Source organism: Pecten maximus, chromosome 2 (assembly GCF_902652985.1).
Source record: "Pecten maximus chromosome 2, xPecMax1.1, whole genome shotgun sequence".
NCBI lineage: Eukaryota > Metazoa > Mollusca > Bivalvia > Pectinida > Pectinidae > Pecten > Pecten maximus.
The window spans coordinates 28,106,194-28,128,607 of record NC_047016.1 but is presented as its reverse complement, the minus strand read 5'-3'; the positions used below and the strand labels follow the sequence as shown (position 1 = coordinate 28,128,607).

At 36.0% G+C, this 22,414-nt stretch overlaps 1 protein-coding gene across 1 annotated transcript; it reads left to right on the top strand.

Moving 5' to 3' along the window:
• The first annotated feature begins 1,869 nt into the window (after window positions 1-1,869).
• On the top strand, window positions 1,870-21,340 carry LOC117321710 (FAD-dependent oxidoreductase domain-containing protein 1-like). Its single transcript, XM_033876220.1, is given in 11 exon segments — window positions 1,870-1,973; window positions 4,552-4,941; window positions 5,605-5,629; window positions 5,632-5,733; window positions 8,239-8,338; window positions 9,360-9,454; window positions 10,858-10,997; window positions 11,857-12,002; window positions 16,399-16,534; window positions 17,354-17,458; window positions 20,603-21,340. Coding segments are annotated over 10 exon segments (1,485 nt in total). The 5' UTR covers window positions 1,870-1,973; the 3' UTR covers window positions 20,849-21,340.
• Window positions 21,341-22,414: the final 1,074 nt, after the last annotated feature.

The following is a 22,414-nucleotide window of genomic DNA, read 5'->3' as shown; positions in this document are numbered from 1 at the left end:
CTGTGGCCGTGGGTGCGGAAGTAGTGCAATGTCCTCGTTATCGAAAAACAAAACATACCAGCAATGATAGTGATTGTGTCCGAAATTCTGAAGGAGATAGACGCCCTCTGAAGAGCAACAACAATCAACTTAAACCCAATTTAACAAATCATCAACAGAACAACAAAATACGGTCTATCTTCGTCAGAATCACAGGCACCGTCCTCATCTACACAGCTCTGTCCAACAAACGAAACACGACGTCCACCATAACAGAAAATAACTTCGTCGCATGCTGTCCTTTGGAAGATCCATATGACAAGCCAAGTTATCATCATTCATAAGCAATGCTGATCCAGTCATTAACCAAATTATATGAGATGTTTTATATACTTTATGAGATACACTTTATAAGATATTATTAAAATATATAATATATCTTTTATAATAAATGAGATATCGTATATACTTTATAGGATATCTTACATACTTTCTTTATATAAGATATCTAGCATATTAGATATATGATATAAGATATATTATATATTTTATAAAGTTTATAAGATATCTGATATACATGTATAAGATATCTTACATGATAAGATGTAAAGAAAAGTTTATGAGTTAATTATAAAATAAAAGATATCAGATATCTCATTAACTTTAAATAACATATCTTTTAAACATCTAAGATATTTTACACACTTTGTAAAATATCTTATATAATTGTGTTTAATACTGGATCAACATTGCTCGGCATGGATAAATGTAGCCCGAGTTTCCTCCACCATCTGGTGTCAGGGCCAGAGGAAACTCGGGCTAGGATAAATGACAACTTGGCTTGCCATATATATCATCATGCACATCCATTTTAATCTCAATTGATGCAAAAAATCATGTGCATATGGCAAACCGTTTTAAATAACATTTAATCCCATTTCCTCTGTTATCCTGTGGGATTGGCAATAATTCTCTCGAAAAGTTTCAGTGTAACTTCAACCAAATCTGGTTTGCTGCATTTAGGTGTTAAAACGGTCTTAGATTTAAAAAAAAATGTACGCACATGTAAGATATTCATTATTCGTTTCTCCAACTGACTTAATAACAACTATAGTTTACTGTCAAATTGGCAAAAGATCTGTAATTAATATGTCGCTGTGTTTTCTTCTCTCTTCTTAGGGAGGATGATTTATTGAGTAAACATATCATATTTCAGTAAACTTTGAGTGACTGGTTTGCGTTTGTTATTTGTTTTACGATACATCACGAAGATTTTCAGCTTATTAAAGTGTAATGGTCGGCCCATATCAGATTTTTAAAATGCCGATTGTGCTATCAATTTATGTGGATATGTTTGTTCAGGGACTGGTTTGTCTTTTGTTATTTCTTTTGTTATTTTGTTGTTTTTTAACAGAAACCCCCCAGAGATTTTAGTGGATGTGGCAGATTGCTTAAGGCATAAAAAACACGAACAATCTATATTTTGTGTGCTCCTTGTTAAAAACTTTGCATCGGCTACGATGGTAACCAAGTCTATTTTTCATGTGTTTTCGACCTTTATAACAAAAGTGGTTTCTGTGAACAATATACGGAAACCGTCGATAATTTAAGGCCTTATAGCTACAGTGTACAGACTGTAGACTAGCCAACTGGAATTTTAGTAGGTTTTTTTTGTATTATAAAATATTCCCATAGGTCTACATTTGAGTTCTTCTCTTCGTGAAAAGTAAAATGACCAAAACTCTTTAACATACAATGCATGTTGTACATTATTATGGGTATTGATTTTTTGGCTCAAAGTTTAGTGTTTAATCTATAAATGATGAAAAAATAAACAGTACTGCAAATGAAATAAGAGCTGGGCGCTGAGAAGTAAAACAGAGTAACGTCCCTTACTGTAATGGCCGCCTTCACCTAAGAACAGCTGAAGAAGCCACAGACGAGAGGGATTAACTGTCAACATCAATTGGTGATCAGAATTAAACATAAAATAGGTATTTAAAAATTAACTGAGAACAATGCTACAATCTAATTGCGTTGTCACTGCAGTGCTAGCACGCTTATCTCATTTGATCATTATCAGTTATTATAACTGAAGGGTAACGTACACACACTTGAACACAGTCACAAACTAGAACGAATATTCATACCCTGCCTACGTGCACTGCTTCTCTGACGACGACCATCTGTCAGAAATTGTCCGTCCGTCGTTCAAGGCTACGTTATCGCAGCTAGGGCATGCCCTTGTGGTCGGTAAATACTTTTTCTGTATCTATTTCAGTGGCGTAGGAAGTCGTCAAAAAGTGGGGGGGGGCAAATTTTTTTTAACCTTAAATTTTACGCACTAAACAAATCGTATGCCATCTCCGCAAAATTAGGCAATAATTATCATTTCAACATCCCATGATAATTTTGATAATTTATGTAGTACAAAATAAGTTATTTACGCAAATCAGGATATATTATTTATGGCAAAACATGAATCACCATGCCCGGCCAGGAATTTCGAAAGGGCGGATGGTCCAGTAATTTAGTAATAATGCGAGCGGCGTAGGCGCGAGCCGATTTATTTATTTATTTTTTTTAACGAAGGGTCTGAGGGGCCGCCCAGCGGGTCCAGGGCAGCGCCCTGATAGGGGGTTCAAGGGGGTCTAAGCCCTCCGTGGAAAATGAATATAGCACATTTCCAATAATTTGGGATCGGGCGCAGATCAAGGAGTTTTCGAAAGGGGGGTCCAGTAATTAAGTGATCATGCGAGCGTCTAAGGCGCGAGCCAATTTTTTTCCCTTTTTGCGAGAGGTCTGGGGGCCGTCCAGCGGGTCCCAGGGTGGCGAAGCCCCCTGTGGATCTGCAATCGAAAGGGGGGGGGGGGCAGTAAGTTAGTGATAAAGCGAGTGCCGTAGGCGCGAGCCGAATTTTTTTTTGTATTTCCTCGTACCTGTCTGTAATTAGTATCACTCTATTCACGTTAAAACTGCGCATTCTTATTCATGTTGTGTTTCTGTCTTGTTCTCATTATGAACTCAATTAACTTCACAAATTATCATCAACTTATTGAATCTATGTGATGAAGTTAAGCAAAATTTCGTATTAAGATATAAATATTGACTTACCAGGCTATTGCAGACGACCGACACACAGGTCTGAGGATTGATATACTAGTATAAAAGTCGGAATGTTCCGGATGTACAAGATAGTTTTTATCGTTGCCTTCAAGAAAACATTATCGGTTCGAAAATATACAGATATTTATCGAAATGAATATATAAATTCGTGTTTTTTCCCCTTTTTTAGATTTTGGATGTCAAAAAGTGGGGGGGCAAAAAGATATGTTTGCCCCCCCACTGAAAAAAGTGGGGGGGCAATTGCCCCCCCCCCCCCCCCCCCCCCCCCCCCCCCCCCCCCCCCCCCCCCCCCCCCCGCTTCCTACGCCACTGTATTTAAATAATGGAAATTAGCTCGCTTCTGAGCAAAGTTCTTCCAATACGTACAGTATCTGGTTAAGCCTTAGACTCCAGCAAATGATTGACAGTCGATACAATAACGTCAGATAATAAATATAGGGGTAGCAGACCAGTTAGCTCGAGTTTCGTCTGACCACGACATCAGACATGGTATCAGGGTTAGAGGAAACTCGGGCAGCAGGTAGAACGAATATATCATTCAGAAATTGTCAGTCCGTCGCCCAGAACTATGTTATGGCAGCTAAGCAACAGGGTGTACATTTTATTGTACGTTCAGGTTATTGTAGGCCTACTGTACTGTGTGAAATATAAATTAAACAAATTAAAAGGTAAAATGTACACACCTTGAATAAATCGCAATGCACTTCATCGATGATCATGACAGTATCTCTGACCTATACTTTTTTATTCATGTAAATGCAGGTAGCTACTATTAAATGAAATAAAAAAAAAATCCTGGGGCAGGTCTTGAATTTTCTCTGTCCCGATCCTGGCAGATACAAATATAGCTATATAGATGTAGGAGCCCTACTCAAGACATGTTTGTCCAGAATGTCTAAGTATGGTGTTAGGGTCAGAGGAAACTTATGCAGGCTACATATAATAAACATGTATGATCATGATGCATACAAGCCCCATGTAGGAGGGTTGCTGTTCCTATAACATAATAGGCCACTGGTCAGCTGATTATTATCTGACGTTTTTTTGTTGTCTCCTGTCAGAAGTTTTCACTGTGTTGAACCTCTAACATTGCTGGAGTAGAGGGTTGCATACATGTATCCACGAACAATACCAAACTCAAAGACACAGAGGATCTACAACAGAAAAAGTAAAGTCTTACTATTAGATCAATATATATATATACATTGTACATGTATATATATATCTATATAGGTTTGGATTTTCATACCTACAGTAACTGTACCACACTTTGTGGTGACAGGCTTCTTATAAATCAGTTTAAGTTATAAAATCAGAGACTCAGTTAAGTTAATGATGACTAACTTCATGTCAAAAAAAATATATATAGTAAATTTTAGTCGAAGAAAAGATTTGATATAAGTGAATTCAATGTTGATTTGACAATTGTGTTTCATTTTCCTCAAGATGATGTCGACCATAATCTTCAAGAAAGTCACTGACGGTGTGATAAGAAGACAGAGGGTATGTTGCTCACAGTTCTGGTCACAGATGTCACGTTATATGGGTAGTAATAAAGAAGATACTGAAACAGATACCACAGCAAAAAGGAACTCAAAACAAAGTCAATCTCCAAAAAACGAAAATGAGTCTGAACTTCATCCCGCACATGGTAGACGTGTAAGAAAATCTCTGTTAACAATGAGTAAAGGCAGCGAATCGGATTATAATTTTGTTCCTGGGCAAACGGATATAGCTATTATTGGAGGGGGACTCGTGGGTTCAGCTGCCGCATTTTGGATCAGGAAGCAAAGCCGAAAAGCAATAAGTGTGACGGTTATAGAGAGAGACTCCAATGTAAGTAGCAATTTTTTAACTTCCTGTAGTTACTAAGTATATCTCCAGAAAATTGTCACTTAATTGTTCTAAGATGTCTGTAGTTAATTCCACATTGATAATATGATACATATACTGTATTCGAGCTAATAAGTACACTGTGCTGACAATATGATACTGTATTAGACCTAATAAGGGCACTGTGCTGACAATATGATACTGTATTAGACCTAATAAGGGCACTGTGCTGACAATATGATACTGTATTAGACCTAATAAGGGCACTGTGTGCTGATGATATGATACTGTATTAGACCTAATAAGTGAACTGTGTGCTGACAATATGATACTGTATTAGACATAATAAGTGAACTGTGTGCTGACAATATGATACTGTATTAGACCTAATAAGTGAACTGTGCTGACAATATGATACTGTATTCAAGCTAATAAGTGCACTCTGAAAAAAGGTTGGGATATATGCTTAAAGGGCAAGTTTATCAGGCAGAAAAGAGTATAGGAAAGAATTCTTCGTCAAAGTTTGGTACTTGTCTTTGTTTATTGAATAGCATTATTACATGGTCTTTGTATAATAATAAATTGAGATATTACTATAAGTGTAATTATTTCTAATTTTCTATCTCTAGCTTCCAATGACATAGCACACATACTATACTTTTGCAGTACGCTCAAGCCTCAAGCATGTTGTCTGTGGTGGTGTGAGGCACCAATTCAGTATTCCTGAGAATGTCCAAATGTCCATGTTTACCTCAGATTTCATCAGAAATATACACCAGCATCTCGGCATTCTAGGTATGTTATAGCTAGATTTAATTAGAAATATATTTTTAACCTCACATTTCCTAACCATTCACTGGAGTTGCCCAACTTCACCCACTCCCAGGTTCTGTTATAACATAACAGACCTGTTAACGTTTCCGTCTATGAACCTCTGATCAAAACAGAGCCACTTCCTTAGGCTGACAGAACAATGAGTATAGTTGGTAAGATGAAACTAGCAATAGGCATGATGGCAATAAACCAGTAATCAACTAACTAATGATAATTCAGCATTGTGGATACATCAGACTTCATCATAATATACACCAGCATCTTGGTATTCTAGGAAATTGATAAGTCACAGCTAGAGCCTGAAGTCCTCTATTACACAATCATTTATCTATGTAACTGGGATAGCTGGGAGATGACTATAAAACTGGTTTCAGCATGACAGCCAATCGTGTTCAGTACAATATACATCATTACATGTATATATACACATCAACAACACATTTTTAGCTCACCTGGTCCAAAGGACCAAGGTGAGCTTATGCCCTACCGTTGCGTCCGTCGTAAGTCCGTCTGTCGTCCGTCCGTCCGTCAACAATTGACTTCTTCTTCATAACCACACATCAGAATTTGACCAAATTTGGTCAGAAGCATCCCTATGGGGTGGGGACTCAAAATTGTACAAATGGTGGGGCTGACCCCCAAGGGGTCTGAGGGGCAGGGCCAAAAGGGGTCAATTGGGCTATATTGATATTAGCGACTTCTTCTCTGAAACCAAGCAATGGATATTGCTCATATTTGCCTGGTAGCATCACTATGGGGTGGGGATTAAAAATTGTACAAATGATGGAGCTGACCCCCCAGGGGCCTGAGGGGCGGGGCCAAATGTGGTCAATTGGGCTATATTGATATTAGCGACTTCTTCTCTGAAACCAAGCAATGGATATTGCTCATATTTGCCTGGTAGCATCACTATTGGGTGGGGATTCAAAATTGTACAAATGGTGAGGCTGACCCCCAGGGGGCCTGAGGGGCGGGGCCAAGAGGGGTCAATTTGGCTAAATTGATATGAACAACTTCTCCACTGAAACCAAGCAATAAATATTGCTCATATTTGACTGTGAGCATCCCTTTGGGGTTGGGATTAAAAATTGTACAAATGGTGGGGCCCACCTCCCTGGGGCCTGTGGGGCGGGGCCAAATGTGGTCAATTGGGCTATATTGATATAAAAGACTTCTTCTCTGAAACCGAGCAATGGATATTGCTCATATTTGTCTGGTAGCATCACTATTGGGTGGGGATTCAAAATTGTACAAATGGTGAGGCTGACCCCCCAGGGGCCTGAGGGGCGGGGCCAAGAGGGGTCAATTTGGCTGAATTGATATGAACAACTTCTTCTCTGAAACTAAGCAATAAATATCACTCATATTTGCCTGGTAGCATCCTTTTGGGTAGGGATTCAAAATTTTATAAAGGAAGGAACTGACCCCCACTCCCCCCTGGGGTGCAGAGGGCAGGGTCAAAAGGGGTCAATTGGTTTAAACAACCTCTTTTCTGAAACTAAGCAATGGATATCACTCACATTTGTGTGGTAGCATATCCTTATGGGGTTGTGCCAAAAGTCAATTTTATTTCATGGATTAATGCATTTTTTGGCATAAAAACCTCACATACCCATATAAAATGCCTATGATATATTGACATAGCAATACCAGTGACAAGTATACTTAATCATCATTCTTGTTTCATATCTCATGAAATCCAGGTGAGCGATACAGGCCCTCTGGGCCTCTTGTTTCATATATAATTTTTTTTCTTTCTTGTTCAGAGTAAACAATATATTGAAGACAATATTGTATGTTACAATATAATGAGCAAAAATCAATACATATTTTTATACCCTCGCCATATTGTGAGTGAGGAGGGCGAAACGAATATCAAATACCCATGTATGTCCATTGTTTCCCTTAATTCATATTTAACTTTAATGACTTGATTTCTTTTGATGAATTTGAACACTCTTTATGGTTTAGTTAAGTTTTTGAATACCTCAGATGAGATCATGTTTCAGGTTTCTCAGGTCAAGTGATCTAGGTTCATTAGCTCACTGGGCAGAAGTCCAGTGGAGCTAATTGATATACCCTTGGTGTCGGCATCTGTAGACATCTATAGTCTTTAGTTTGAAGTGTGTCAGTAATGTTGATATTTCATGTGTGTTCCTTATGACAAGACTTTCCCATTACTACATCGCAGGTCTGCTGACCTTGACTCTAACTTTGACCTACTTTTTAAAAACTTTAACCTTGGCCACAGTTTATTAACTGTATGAGATAAAGCATTCATATTTGACATGTATATTCCTTGTCACAAGACCTTTCCATTGGTACTACAACCCATTCTCAGAGTCATGTTATCTTGTGACAACTCTTGTTAACATCTTCACAACAGTCAGGTTCATATGAGGATGGTCGGAAGTTGGAATATATATGTATCAGCATTATACATGTATTTAAATTCTTATGTTGTAGGCCAAGAACCTCCTGATGTACAGTTCCACCCTCAAGGATACCTTTTCCTGGCCTCTGAACAGAGTGCAGAGGCCCTTAGTCAGAGTGTCAAAATGCAGAGGTTAGCAGTCATATCTCACGATCTCCATATGGAGCTGTTTTTATTTCTCTGTTAACTTGAATTTTATAGAAATTTTTATTTTTTATTTGCAACTGTCCATTATACGGAGAAGTCTCGTGACTCTTGCCATCTGACATTTCCGTATCTCCAGTGTGATGTTCATACATGCTTAAGTCAGGAATGTTTTTTAGACATGTACATCAAAATGACATTTGCACATTAAATTTGGCATAACATATATGTGTCACTTGTCAGATTGATTTCTGTCCAAATTCAATTATTCATAGTGAATGTTGAATCATTTCATTTTACATATTTCACATTCTAGTGACAGAATATTCTGATATTTTTTACGAGTCAACTTCATATTCTTTAGACATACACTGCTGCATCAGCAGTTTGTGAGCAAAGTATGTAAAGAATAGAACTCATTAATTGTATATCTACAATATCAAACATTATGTGTGCTGATGAATATCCTTTTGGTAAACACAGTGCACATCTAGAAATGCTGCATTTTACATTATGATTATGATCGATGCAGAGAAGAGTACAGAAAATGAGAAATCAGGTGACTGTGTTCCCAGAAACCAGTCAGCTTATTAAGTTACGTATGTTGGCTATCTTACTGAGATTCCCTTTTATATAATCTTAATTATAGTATAGATACTCTCATAGTGTCATTAGAGTACAGTATCCTTGTCATCACTTTATCAATTTATATGTCACCCCTACCAACTCAGATTAGCGATTTATTGAAGTAAATTCAATTATCTATTACTGCTGCTATATAAAAATACATATTACAAAAGTATAAAGATAATTTAATTGTTGTTTGGTATACACTGATCTCATTACTGATGTATCCTACAAGCAAATCAAGTACATTTTTTTTACCTGAAAGTGAACAAAACATGGATTTGTACATGTACTGTTATATTTAGAATAATTATATATAATTCATTAAAATGGAATGTTTTATATGTATGTAACATCATTTTTCTTCTTTATAACCGAACAGAGAACTAGGTGCCAACATCGAATTGTTCTCTAAAAGCCGCCTTGCTCAGAAATATCCTTGGCTCAACTTAGACGGCGTTGAATGTGGGTCACAGGGTAAGATGTTATTTTTGCAAAATTAAATCTTTTTTCAGTCTGATAATTTGTTGAAATTCTTGACAAGAGTCATGCTATGCATTCAGTTATTTTCAGCCAATATTCTTCAAACCCTGTTAGTTATACCATGACCTTATGAAGTTGTGCCCTTTGACATGGTTTTCAATGTTGACGCTTTTTCCAAAAGTTATGTCCCTTCGTTGCAATTTAGCAAATATTTTTGTATCCAACCAAAACGTGGCTCCTTGTAATATGCTCACTAATGTCTAGTTAGTAAGAGTTTGATTCTGTGCTTTCTATTCCATCACATATTTAACAATGTACTGGAAGGAGAAAAAAGACTCAGCATTAACGAAAGAATGGGGGAGGGAACCAAGTGCACCCCCATCTTTTTTTTTCAGGAAAAGAAGATGTGTGCACATAATTGAAACATTTAAAATCTTCCTTACTCTTGCCTTATAATATTCAGTCTAACAACTCTGGATTGTTTTTGCTACATAAAGAAGAAAGGTTGTTATTTTTCCACCCAGATTCCGTGTAGAAACTCTTCAGTACCTAGCTTTATTAAGCACACTGTGCACCTTACAAGGTTGAATACGGTAATTAGATTAGTCGGCCATCCTGATGACAGTTCTAACTAGTACTGACTTTAGTGAAATCAAATCTTTCAGTCCACTTTCTGTTACAGTATTTTGTTACATGCAACATATGATACCAAAGTGGAATGAAATTATAATTTGATTAGACTATTCTCAACATCAGCAGAATGGATTTTGACCAAAGAAGGCATGGGACATTGTTTAATGAAGGGGATTCGGCATTGTGTAATTGGAGGGTGTATCTCTTTCTTCTTTATGGAAGATGTAAATTTAACTAGGATCATTCTCGGATAAAGTGAACTATACTCACTATTGTTAAAACACAGTCAGTATCCCTTCCCGACAAAGTTGTGGAGCTCGAGGTGATATAGCATTCCTTTTGTATGTACGTCTGACTGGCTTCAATGTTTGTTTGTCCAGAAATCTCCAACCTCAATATTCTGATCTCATTTGAACTTTTCCTACATTATGTTGCTTTATATTCATGATATGTAAATAAGTTTACCTAAGAGCATTTTGTATCAACTGTTTTTGCAAAAGTTATTGCCTTTTGTTTATTTCAGTACATGTATTTGAATATTATTTTTTTGTAGATCCTCTCCTTCAGTCTTTAACCGATTTCCTTCAAACTCTATTTAGTTTGCTATGATATGAAATTGTACTTTACCACTGACATTTTGATTAGACAGTTAATGTCTCATCACTTAGATCATATTCATTTAGATACAATAATTTCTCATTGACAGGGGATGGGCTTAAGTTATTCTGCTCTACATTATTCTTGTTGTACTTTTTGTTGGACAGGAATTCAGGGAGAGGGTTGGTTTGACCCCTGGTTGCTCCTTTCTGCACTGAAAAACAAAAACATCAGTATGGGTGTGAATTATGTGAACGCAGAAGTGGACGGGTTTTTCCTGAGTGAGGACAGGTTAACTGGACTCCAGGTATATCAATAACCATGTGTGATGAGTTACTTACATAGTACCCTTACGTTAACTGGACTCCAGGTATATCACTAACCATTGTAAGGAGTTACTTACATAGTACCCTTAGGTTAACTGGACTCCAGGTATATCAATAACCATGTGTGATGAGTTACTTACATAGTACCCTTACGTTAACTGGACTCCAGGTATATCACTAACCATGTGTGAGGTGTTACTTACATAGTACCCTTAGGTTAACTGGACTCAAGGTATATCAATAACCATGTGTGATGAGTTACTTAACTAGTACCCTTAGGTTAACTGGACTCCAGGTATATCGCTAACCATGTGTAAGGAGTTACTTACATAGTACCCTTAGGTTAACTGGACTCCAGGTATATCACTAACCATTGTAAGGAGTTACTTACATAGTACCCTTAGGTTAACTGGACTCCAGGTATATCACTAACCATTGTAAGGAGTTACTTACATAGTACCCTTAGGTTAACTGGACTCCAGGTATATCACTAACCATTGTAAGGAGTTGCTTACATAGTACCCTTAGGTTAACTAATCTCATGAATAAGCACACCAACAATAATTGCCATAGAAACCAAATCAAATCAAATTAGTTCAGTCATGATTTATAAATTATATTCATTGTAATATTCAATGTTTTGAACTATAATCTAAAAATTAAGTTTGATAGCGGCTGCAGTGCAGTCATGTTGGAGATTAACAATTAAAACCTCTTGCAGTTGCCTTGTTAAACCTCTCTTTGACCTTAAAACCTAGCTGCTGAATTGTGATAGACTTGTCTATATGATCTCTTATTTGCATTTATGATTACTTTTATTTATGATTTGCTTTTTTTCAGCTAAAATGTGCTGATGGAACGTCAGATTGCATGGAATTTTTGACATGTATCAACTGTGCTGGTGCTTGGGCCGCGGATGTGGCCAGACTGGCAGGTATAGGGACAGGTGATGGACCCCTATCTCTTGGCCTACCTGTAGAACCACGGTATGTCACTAAAGAAAGGCATAGCCAGGTCACTTATATTTACATGTATAGTCTATGTATTTAGAAACTACAGGTGTAAATATATGAATGTCATTTATATGGGAATAAAGTTTGTAGCATAAAATGCTTATAGTCTCAACTAACTCATTAGAATCACTGTATAATTATTGTAAAGGGTGAAAGGTAAAAACAGGTAATTTACCTGTTCTGATGTCAGTCATTTATTTATTTTGCAGTACTAAGATTTTTGTCCTGGATCTCCTCACGTATTTGTACCAATCTCATCAACACTTGGCAGACTTTATTACTTTAAACATATTTTATTTCAATTAAGGAAAAGGGATTAGGCACAAGTTATTGCAACTTACTAAGGCCTTCTCCCATTACACATATAAACACATGTATATTACATATAGAAATAGGCATAAAGTTTGAATGACTATGAAAATTTAATACAAACACAATAGTTCACAAGAACTTTATAAATATTTTAAAATCTGTTGCTGGATTTTATGAATAAATGCACAAGTCTAAAAATACGACAATTTAGATCTACGGAAAATTGAGTATTACCATACAATAGAAGTTTTAAACTAGGTTCTGTTCCAAAGGCATTTATATGTTGTAGCATAATACGTCTTTCCTGAGCATAAAGGCGACATTCAAATAAAAAGTGAAAGGCATTCTCACATGGATATCCACATGAGCAAGCTGGATCATCAACAAGATTTACACGATACAAATCGTACTTAAGTGGACTACACTGGTGTCTTAGTCTGGTGTGCATAATATTGAATTTTCTTTCACCCAAACCGAAATAGATAGGTGGGGATGGTTGCACGTTTAAAGCCAAAGAATTTACAAATAAAGGTAAAGAAGGTAATGATCGTCCGGATAAATCTAATGAATTCCAACTACGAATAGTAGATGGTATAAAAGAACTATTTGTAAGAGAAAGCCGAAATGGAGGAACTCTGTAATTATTATTATTTCTAAGAGGATATCGGTTATTTTCTGCTACTGTAGATGGTAGGAGATCATTCAAATAAATTGGTGTTAAGTTATTTTGCATTTTATATAAAAGTTGGAGTTTTCTTCGATTTCTACGATTTGATAGAGTATCTAAACCTGATTCAAAATATAAATATTCGATATTTGCATAAGACGGAAGGCCTGTTATGATACGAATGGCCTCCCTTTGGGCTTTCTCCAACAATTCTGATTCGGCTTTGGTGCAACCATCCCATACCTCACATGCATATTCTAAAACTGGTAAGATGAATGATTTGTAAATTCTTAAAAGACATTCACGGCTTAGTAAAAACTTCAATTTTCTTAAAACGTTAATTTTCTTCATAACAGAACTGTATATTGCGTTAATGTGATCTCCCCATTTGGCATTCGAATTAAAATATACTCCGAGATGTTTATGGTTGTCAGTAAAAATCAAATTTTTCCCATCAAAGTTCAATTCTAGGTCTTCGTCTAAGTCATTAGAATTAGAAATAAATATTACATCAGTTTTGTCTGGATTAAATGTAACTAGCCAAGTTTTAGACCAAAGATTTAAAGAATTTAGATCCCTATTTAAAACAGTTTCAATTTCAAGACAGGATGACGCAGACATTAGCATAGAGGTATCATCTGCAAAAAGACGAGCAGCTGACTCAAGAACATTGGCAATATCATTTATATATATTAAAAACAAAAGTGGACCTAGGATTGAACCTTGGGGAACCCCTGCTAAATTTAAACCCAATTGAGAATATGAATTGTTTAAAAAGACTTTTTGTCGTCTGTGACATAGATAATTTTGTAACCAAGAATGTAACTCTCCACAAATTCCGTATGATTGAAGTTTGACCAGAAGACCCTTATGCCACACCCTATCAAACGCCTTTGAAATATCACAGAATACCATACATACATGTTTCTTTTCTTCAAGTGAGATACAGATATTGTGATAAATTTCAAGAAGTTGATACACAGTAGAATGACCACGCATAAAACCCGATTGATATTTATAAAACAAAGAGTTTTCCATGAAGTAGTTATATATATGTTTAAAAATTACACGTTCAAATACTTTACCAACGGTAGATAAAAGAGAAATTGGCCTATAATTAGAAGGAGAATGTCGATCACCCTTTTTAAATAGTGGCATAACTTTGGCAATTTTCCAACTAGATGGAAAATTACTGGTCGATAAAGACATATTAAAAATAATTTCAAGAGGAATACATACAGTATGTGAAGTATTTCGTAACATATGATGGCTAATTCCATCTTCACCAGAGGCCTTTCCGAGTTTCAATATTTGTAAGATATCTTTAATTTCGTTAATGTTCACTCTTATAGAGCTAAAAGTTTTATCAGTTCTTTGTTCTACCAAAGGAATAGCAGTGTTAGTATCGTCAACTGTTGTAATATTACAAAAGTAATTGTTTAATAGATTAGCCTTATCTTCATCATTGGTGACAATAGAATTGTTAAGAGAATCTACCAGAGTAGGTATAGATTGTGAAGATCCGGTTGATTTTAGTAATCGTTTAATAAGTCTCCAATAAGATTTTGGATCAGTGGTTGAAAATGCATCAATAATGCCGTTTACGTTTTCATAAAAAAATAATCGTGCATATTTTTTTCATGTTGTTTACCTTATTACGTTGTTGCTTAAATTTATTAACGTCCGAAAGAAGCTTGGTTGACCTAGCAATTTTGTGTAATCTATCACGAGTTCTCAAATTAGTTCTTAATTCTGAGGTCATCCAAGGTTTATCATTAGGCCTAAAAGTGACTAATTTAGATGGAATACACAAATTTGCAAAATTTAAAAATATATCAGTAAAACGATCACAAGCAATATCAACCGAATTACAATTTGAGAAAAGAGCGTTCCAGTTATAATTAGTAATAAGATTATTAAACTTTTCAAAGTCGGCTCTCTTATAAAGCCAAACTTTACGATTAAAAGTGGGTCTAAAAGTACAAGGAATATTAATACTAGCAGTGCAACTATCATGGTCACTGATAGACTTATCAACAGGTATTACAGACGAATCGATACAGGAAAGAGACTGGGATAAGAGAATAGGATCAAGTAGACTGGATCTAGTCGGCCCAATACGAGTTGGTTCATTTATGACATTAGTAATACTAAAAGATCTCATTATATCAAAAATAATATGATTAGTAGATACAGTTAAAAAATCGACATTCAAATCACCAGTTATTATAATATTTGGTGAAATGTCTAAGGCACTATTAATAGATGTACGAAAATTTTCCCAGAAAGGTAAACCAGAATATTCAGGTCTATAAGCAGTGCCAATAATGAAAGAAGAATTCGTTAACTGGACATTAATCCAAATTACTTCATGGCCGGGAAATTCAAGTTCCGTTAATCGGTTTACTTTTAAAAGACTGTTAGTGTAAACTAATATACCTCCACCAGCAAAATTTCTGTCAAGACGAAAAGGTTCATGAAAACCATCAATAAGTAATTCATCTGTAGATACTTGATCATCTAGATGAGTTTCTGTTAAACAAATAATATCATATTCATCGGCTATGTCTTTTACACAATCTAATTTATTCCTAACACTTCGTACATTGAGGTGAAATATTGAAAGCTCGTCGGGCCTCGGGCCGGGATTGGACTCTATATCCATATCTTGTAATAAAAGTAGTAGTAAAACTACTGAAAATTCAACATTTTGAAAGCATGAAGAAATAAGCACATTTAATTGATTAATTAACCATGAAATATAAAAACGACTTCGGTCTAGCAACCATATAAGCATCTTTAGACTAAAAGATATACACACGAAATACTTCCTCATGCATTTACCGTAGACCTTTGAATAAAAGATACCGATCGCTATTCTGTGACACATGTACGAATTACCCATTATCATACACATAGAAAGAAAATGGTTCAGAACAGCGAATCGGTATCAAAGAAGGGCAGACTTTATTATCATGATGATTGTTTTACTTTACTTTCTTAAAAAATATATTTTATGCCCTCCAAACAACGTGAATGGGGGCATTACTTTTGATTCCATCTGTCCATCTGTCAATCTGCTGATACAAAATATGGGTTAATTTTTTTAGCACGTTTTTTTAGGTGATTTGTGGGGGTCAAATAAAGCAGGGAACAGCAGCATTTATGATGCTTCAACATAATTCTAGTTATGTACGTATTTATGTATTTTGCAAAAAAAGGAATGTTGGTTAACTTTTACATGCTCTACACGCATTTGTTTCACGCCTTACCATGTTTGTTAAATAAGTGATCAATCTGGAGATCATTGATCCCTGATCTTTTGGTATCTACTGATAGGCTATTACTGCCCCAGACTGATCTTATTGTTTAGTGATATGTTTTTGACAGGAAGAGGTTTGTGTATGTTACCCATTGTCCAGAGGGTCCAGGACTAGAATGCCCAATGGTAGTGGATACCACAGGAATGTACTTTCGACCAGAAGGTTTAGGAGGACACTACCTTCTAGGAGGTAGTCCATATGAGGTTTGCCTACTCTTAATATCAACTATTGAGTGCATGTTTTCTTATCATTAGTCTAGTTTAAGCACAGAGGCGAGTCCTCAGCTGATTTCCATATGGCAGATTGCAGTGTGTCAAATGATAATCTTCTTCGAGTCTTTGCTATTCAAATTGCCCAGCGTCTGTTGTACATCGTCTTTCTGTTGTCTGTCTAATGTCTGATTGTCAACTGCCAGTCGTACATCTTGAAAAATAATGCAGGAATATTCCTCAAACTTCTTGTTTACGTTCCCTTTGGTACCTAGTTGTGCCAATTTAACTTACATTTTTTGTCTGGAAAAGAAAATGACCAACAGTCGGCCATCTTGGATTTTGAAGTTTGTTATCGCTATTTCAGTGAAGGAACTAGAGGGATATTTCTCAAATGTTATGAGTATGTTCCCCTTGAATCTTAATTGTGCCATTTCAATTTAGATTTTTGGTCAGAAAAACAAAGAGGTTGACAAGTGGCCATCTTGTTTTTTGAGAATTGAATATTGTTATCACTATTTCTTGAAAAGTACTGGAAGGATGTTTCTTAAACTTCGCATGTAGGTTCCACTTGTCCTTGTCATCAAATAATTAAGAGGAAAAGAAGAAAGAAGTGAAAAGTAGAGAGAACAAAGAACAAATAAACATCATCCAATGGTGGTTTGATGATCCCTCTGGGATCTCTTGTTATGAAGGTGTGTGTATCAACACTGCTTATAGCTCTAGGCTAAGATGTAGAGGAGATATATAGGGAATATTTTGTGATGTCGAAAACTAATTTTTACTAAAAAAAAACTTTTCTTTGATTTCCAGGATCAGGAACCTGATGTTAGTAACTTAGAAGTGGACTACAGTTTCTTTGATGAGGAGGTGTGGCCAAACTTAGCTCATAGAGTGCCTTCCTTTGAAAAGCTTAAGGTATGTAGTATAAAATAATCATATAGATTTAGATGTAATAACATACTTTTCATGTACTGCACTTTGTTAGTTATGCAGAAGCTAGCCTATGCAGCATTTCACAACTGCTCATGGAAGCTTTTGTGAAAAGTTTCACTGATCACTTACTGATTCTGTATCCCAATCATTCAGTCTTCTGTTATGTTCCCGATGTTATCTGTTGTTTTGAAATCACATATTCAAACATCTGTAAAACTGAACTAATTAATGATACCCTTTTATGTGGTATTCTGCTGTATTGATTATCTCCCTTGATATACATGTACTATCTAATGTTGTTTGTACTGTGATAACACTTTACATCACAAGATACTGCAATTAAAAGAAATGATCAGTGGAGTGAGCTCTAAGGTCAATCATCTTATTCAGGTATTTCATTATGTAATTAGTGTATCAGTGTGGTGTAAAAGGGATTTCAATATTGCAACTACGCATGTATATCTTTTCACTTCATGAAATAAAAAAAGAGAAAAGAAAAATGTGCCATATGCTTGCATTCACTTTAATACTGCTTACTGTACCAAGAATATTTTGTCTATCATTGACTCGGACTGAACCAATAAAATCCATATTGATATAGTCTCATAATTTTGCCATTACTTGTAATTACACTGTGTGATATAATTATGCTATGTGTATTTGCCATCACATGTAATAAGCAAGAGGCCCAATGGGCCTGAATTGCTGAAATCTTTATCAGACTCTGCGACTTGCAACTTTCAATGTGGGTAAGGTAAAAGAGAGTCTTTCTTATAAATAATTCATAATTATACACTTTATGAAAGTTTTAAGCTATTTTATTTCATGGATCATTCTTTAGAATCCAATACTTTTTGTACCTTCATTCCATTATATATCTGACCAAATGGTGCTTGGATTCTTGGAAAATCAGAAATTGTTGAATAATTTAGCAGATTTCACTGCTGTGACCTTAAAGTTAGGTTAAGTTCACTCATTTTCACAAGCTTCATCATAGCATTTCTCATTTTCACAAGCTTCATCATAGCATTTCATCATTGTTCTGGTCAGATATTATCTCGGACCTTTCACTTATCAAGGTACATTGTATTTATACCCCCGCAACGAAGTTAGGGGGGAATATACCCCCGCAACGAAGTTAGGGGGGTATACTGGAATCAGGTTGTCCGACCGTCCCTCCGCCTGTGTTTCTTCGTCCGTCCGTCCGTCCGTCAGCCCGTCTGTCTGTAGACACCTTTTGTCCGGACAACTCCTCCTAAACCGATGGGCCGATTCGATGAAACTTCACACAAATATTAATGATCATGTGCATGCCACTTCTTTTTCTCAAAATTAAGGTTGCTATGGCAACTGGTCACTTTAAACAGGTTTTCCGATAAGAACAATAACTTTAAGTTTGTCCGGACAAATTCTCCTAAACCGAAGAGCAGATTTCAATGAAACCTCACACAAATATAGAGGACCATGTGTAGATGTGCATCTGAATTTCTTTTCCTCAAAATTATGGTTTCTATGGCAACTGGTCACTTTAAACAGGTTTTCCAATAAAAACCATAACTTTAAGATTGTCCGGACAAATTCTCCTAAACCGAAGAGCCGATTTCAATGAAACTTCACACAAATATATAGAGGAACATGTGTAGATGGGCATCTCACTTTCTTTTCCTTAAAATTATGGTTGCTATGGCAACTGGTCACTATAAACAGGTTTTCCGATCAGAACCATTTTAAGTTTGTCCAGACAATTCCTCTTAAACCGAAGGACCGATTTCAATGAAACTTCACACAAATATAGAGGACCATGTGTAGATGTGCATCTCACTTTCTTTTTCTCAAAATCATGGTTGATATGGCAACTGGTCATTATAAACAGGTTTTCTGATAAGAACCATAACTTTAAGTTTGTCTGGACAACTCCTCCTAAACTGAAGGGCCGATTTCAATGAAACTTCACACAAATATAGAGGACCATGTGTAGATGTGCATGCCACTTTCTTTTCCTCAAAATTATGTTTGCTATGGCAACTGGTCACTATATTACTGGGTTATCTTAGTTAGCCTCTAATCAACAGTTCCAATTCACAAATGTCTCGTGCAGATTGCGGGGGTATTAGTCAGCCATCCTGGCAACAGTTCTAGTTAAAATTTTTCCAGATTTTGCCTGTTACTTTGAAAATTGGTCAAGGTCCTTCATTTTAAAAGATTTAAGAACTCCTCAGTTGACACGTACATTACAATTAATTTCTCATCGCCCTTACTGTTTATTGAGAAGAAGATTATAACACATTTGACCCTTGTGACTTTGAAAATGTGTCAAGATTATTCATTTGAACAAACTTTATGGTTCTTCATTCCAATATGCTACTAACCTCATATCACAAGACTTTTGGCCTCCAGGTTATTGGAAAGTCATTTATAGGTAAAAACTGATACTGCAACTAGAGAGTCTCTGGATACCACAGCAGTGTATATAGGTGTATTTGCCCTTTAAAAAGTCTTCATAAACGTCCTATTTGTACTTTTATGTAATCTAACTGCTGAACAGTTTCAAAGGTTATTTGATAACTCAAACTCCCCAAACCCTGTTCATTATTGATTTTAAGAAATTAGCACATTAACCCTTCTGTCCGTCCATCTAAAATTTTCGATTACAATATTTGTATATAAGATACCTCATTCATTTTGGTGTCTATACGATGCTTATTGTTGCCTGGATCTGTATTTTTGTCTGTAGGCCTGGAGTCAAGGACAACAGTCTGGCACTATAATTTTATATTATGATGTCATAATACCAGACGATGTAATCTTCCTTTGTATACCCTTCATTCAGTTCGTAGTTGTCTGAAAGATTTGTGTCCATGGATGAAACCAACCTTATGTTGGGTAGATTCGGTATAATGTCAAATATTGCATGTTTCTTCAGGTCAGAATGGGAGTTTATGTACTAGCTGGTCTGTCATCCAAATATATGTATATGGACCTTAGTTTTGCTTCGGTCCATATACATATTTTTCGGTGACTGACCAGTCCATAAACTCCCATATTGCTCTCAGTGCCATGCAATATTTGTTAAATATGTACACATATAATAATATACTCGCATGTCTTTATTATCATTTGTTTCAGGTGAAAAGTGCATGGGCCGGTTACTACGACTACAACACCTTTGACCAGAATCTGATTATAGGCCCCCATCCTTTTCACAAGAACTTTTTCTTTGCCAATGGGATGAGTGGACATGGGGTACAGCAGGCATTATGTATAGGGCATGCCTTGATGGAGCTCATTTTGTACGACAAATTCCATGCTATTAACTTAGACCTGTTCAGGTTTGATAGGCCTGAACCACTGCTAGAATTGGGAATAGTGTGAGAGGTTGCAGAGATCTAAGTTGAACTTAGCTATTGTACTGGAATTTGCTGCATGATATTTTATATACATGTATAGAGTTTAGGGGGCATTTGCTAAGTAAATTGTGTGAAGAGGAACTAATATCAGAGACTAGTATAGTTTTTAAAAATACCACTCTTATCAACCCTAACAAACATAAATATTTTATCAATTTACATGGAAGATATATGATTAAAAATACTCCGTCATGCAGTTACATGTAGTTGTACATGTGTGTTCAATATCATGAATGTGTGTTCAATATCATGAATAAAGTCCAACAATGCCAGATATAAACTTTTTTGAGATTGGGATATGGATTTATATGTTCCAGTCTTATAATGTATGACTGTTTACAAGGCCCCGTATACAAACCGTATTTATATCTTTATATTTACCATTGTATGGCACTGCCACTATATAACCCTACCAATTCAGTTGCGAGTTCACCAGCTTATGAACTGCCAACTGAAATTTGAATTTGAAAATTTCAAAAAAAATCGCACGACAAATAAAAAATCGCAGATGGTAAATATAAGCATTGGACGGCTTTCAGTTGGCATTCATAGTCAATATGAATGCCAACTGGACAGAGGCAAATTCAACATGAAGCGCTAGTGCGCTTCATGTTGAATTTGCCTCTGTCCAGTTGGCATTCATATTGACTATGAATGCCAACTGAAAGCCGTTCAATGCTTAAATATTTACCATTGTATGGCACTGCCACTATATAACCCTACCAATTCAGATGCGAGTTCACCAGCTTATGAACTGCCAACTGAAATTTGAATTTGAAAATTTCAAAAAAAAATCGCACAACAAATGAAAAATCGCAGATGGTAAATATAAGCATTGAACGGCTTTATGAAAGCCGTCCAATGCTTAAATGAATGTTTGTCTATTTCTCGAAAAATATTATATCACATCGGCATTATTATCTAGGCAGTATAGTAGTCATTGAATTTGATGTAAATAGACATTTAATCAACATACCTTATAAAAATGATGTGGCTGTAGCTAGCAGGAAACAATGGAAATGCATATACAATGTACATAGCTGTAAAATGGGTGTACTGGAAAAATATTGTTGAAGAAAGATTAAACTGGTATTGACAGTGTATTCTCTTTGATGTTATTGAAGGCCATGTGGTAAAAATATAGTTTGTTCTGTAACAAAATCTTTAAATCAGTATTGCAGACATTTACATATGAATCAGGTGTTACTTAAAATTTATGCAAGATAAAGACCATTGGTGAAGATTACAATGGTATGTATGAATGTCTCTATGAAGGAGGGGCCGCGGTGGCCGAGTGGTTAAGGTGTACCGACACTTTAACACTAGCCCTCCACCACTGGGTTGCGAGTTCGAATCCTACGTGGGGCAGTTGCCAGGTACTGACCGTAGGCCGGTGGTTTTTCTCCGGGTACTCCGGCTTTCCTCCACCTCCAAAACCTGGCATGTCCTTAAATGACCCTGGCTGTTAATAGGACGTTAAATAAAAACAAACAAACAAACTCTATGAAGGATTCTTACTACGTTGTCTGTT